At 57.5% G+C, this 1,194-nt stretch overlaps 1 protein-coding gene across 1 annotated transcript in view; it reads left to right on the top strand.

Annotated features, from left to right (window-relative positions):
• Positions 1 to 1,190, top strand: part of LOC104525811 (sodium- and chloride-dependent transporter XTRP3-like) — a gene marked incomplete at its 3' end in the record, with an annotated part of 5,979 nt that extends 4,789 nt beyond the window's left edge. The window contains exons 3-4 of the mRNA XM_010169103.1: positions 303 to 394; positions 1,062 to 1,190. Of these exons, the coding sequence (XP_010167405.1) occupies positions 303 to 394; positions 1,062 to 1,190 (221 nt within the window). The remainder of the gene's footprint in view (positions 1 to 302; positions 395 to 1,061) is intronic.
• Between the last annotated feature and the right edge of the window lie 4 nt (positions 1,191 to 1,194).

Genomic DNA, 1,194 nt, shown 5'->3' with positions numbered 1-1,194 from the left:
GTGTCCCTGCTGATGTCAGGGGGGTTGGAACTGGATGATCTTTAAGGTCCCTTCCAACCCAAACCAGTCTGTGATTCTGTGATTCTACTTCCATGCATATTTGATTTTTAACGATACATTGAATATTCAGCCCTGAGGAGCTAAAGTATAAAATACAGTGCAGGGCAGACCTGACAGGAGGAGGAGGAGGAGGAGGCAGCTGCAGCGGTGGGGACATGCCCTGTGCCTGCCCTGGGGTGTTGTGGGGCCCTGGGTGTTTTGGGGTTTCACTGCTGACTGAACGCCTCCCTCCATGCCCGCAGGTGTTGCCAGCGTTGTCGTCTCCTTCTTCCTTTCCATGTACTACAACGTGATAAATGCCTGGGCCTTCTGGTACCTCTTCCACTCCTTCCAGGTGTGTGGGCACCCGGTGACATGGCTCAGCCCAGCTGTGGTCATGGAGGGTTGTGGTAGCTTTTGCATTAGTGCTGGACATATTGCCCAGCACTGTCCTCAGACGGGGGGACCAAAAGCCCCAGAAACCCTCCCAGGGCTTTTCTGGGGGGAAAAATGAACCAGTAGTGTCCCTCTCCATGGGCTCCCCAAGGGTATTGGAGTATCTTCTCCTCTCCCTGAAACACAGGTCAAGGCCAGCCATGTGATGCTTTGCTTGAATGTGCTTTGGTGGCCACAGTGTCCTATACCCTGGGGTGGGTCTGTCCTAAGGCAGAGGAGAGAGTTGGCCCTGGGGGAGAAGATTGAGGGGGGCCATCCCCAGGGGACAGGGTCAGAGCAGCTCAGTCCTGGGAGAGCGGGTTATTCCCAAGGGTGAGGGTCAGAAAAGCTCAGTCCCTGGGGGGGTGGTCATCCCCAGGGAGAGGAGAAAAGCATCAGTCCTCAGGGAAAGGGTCATCCCATGGGAGATGGTCAGGATCCAGGGAGAGGGTCAGCCCCAGCCCAAGGCAGCTCTATGCAGGGACAAGCCAGCCCTGGACTTAAAGCCACCCTTGCCTTCATCCCGCCCAGCTCTCCCCACCATGCTGATAGCGGGCACTCACCCTGTGCCTCTCCCCTCCTCACAGGACCCCCTGCCATGGGCCACCTGCCCCCTGAACGTCAACCGCACCGGCTACGAGGAGGAGTGTGAGAAGACGTCGTCCACCCAGTACTTCTGGTACCGGCAGACCCTGAACATCTCTCGGTCGCTGGAGGCCA

This window comes from Antrostomus carolinensis, unplaced genomic scaffold (genome assembly GCF_000700745.2).
Source record: "Antrostomus carolinensis isolate BGI_N321 unplaced genomic scaffold, ASM70074v2 scaffold10030, whole genome shotgun sequence".
Classification (NCBI taxonomy): Eukaryota; Metazoa; Chordata; class Aves; order Caprimulgiformes; family Caprimulgidae; genus Antrostomus; species Antrostomus carolinensis.
Note: the sequence above shows the minus strand (reverse complement) of the source record. Positions and strands in the feature narration are given on the sequence as shown.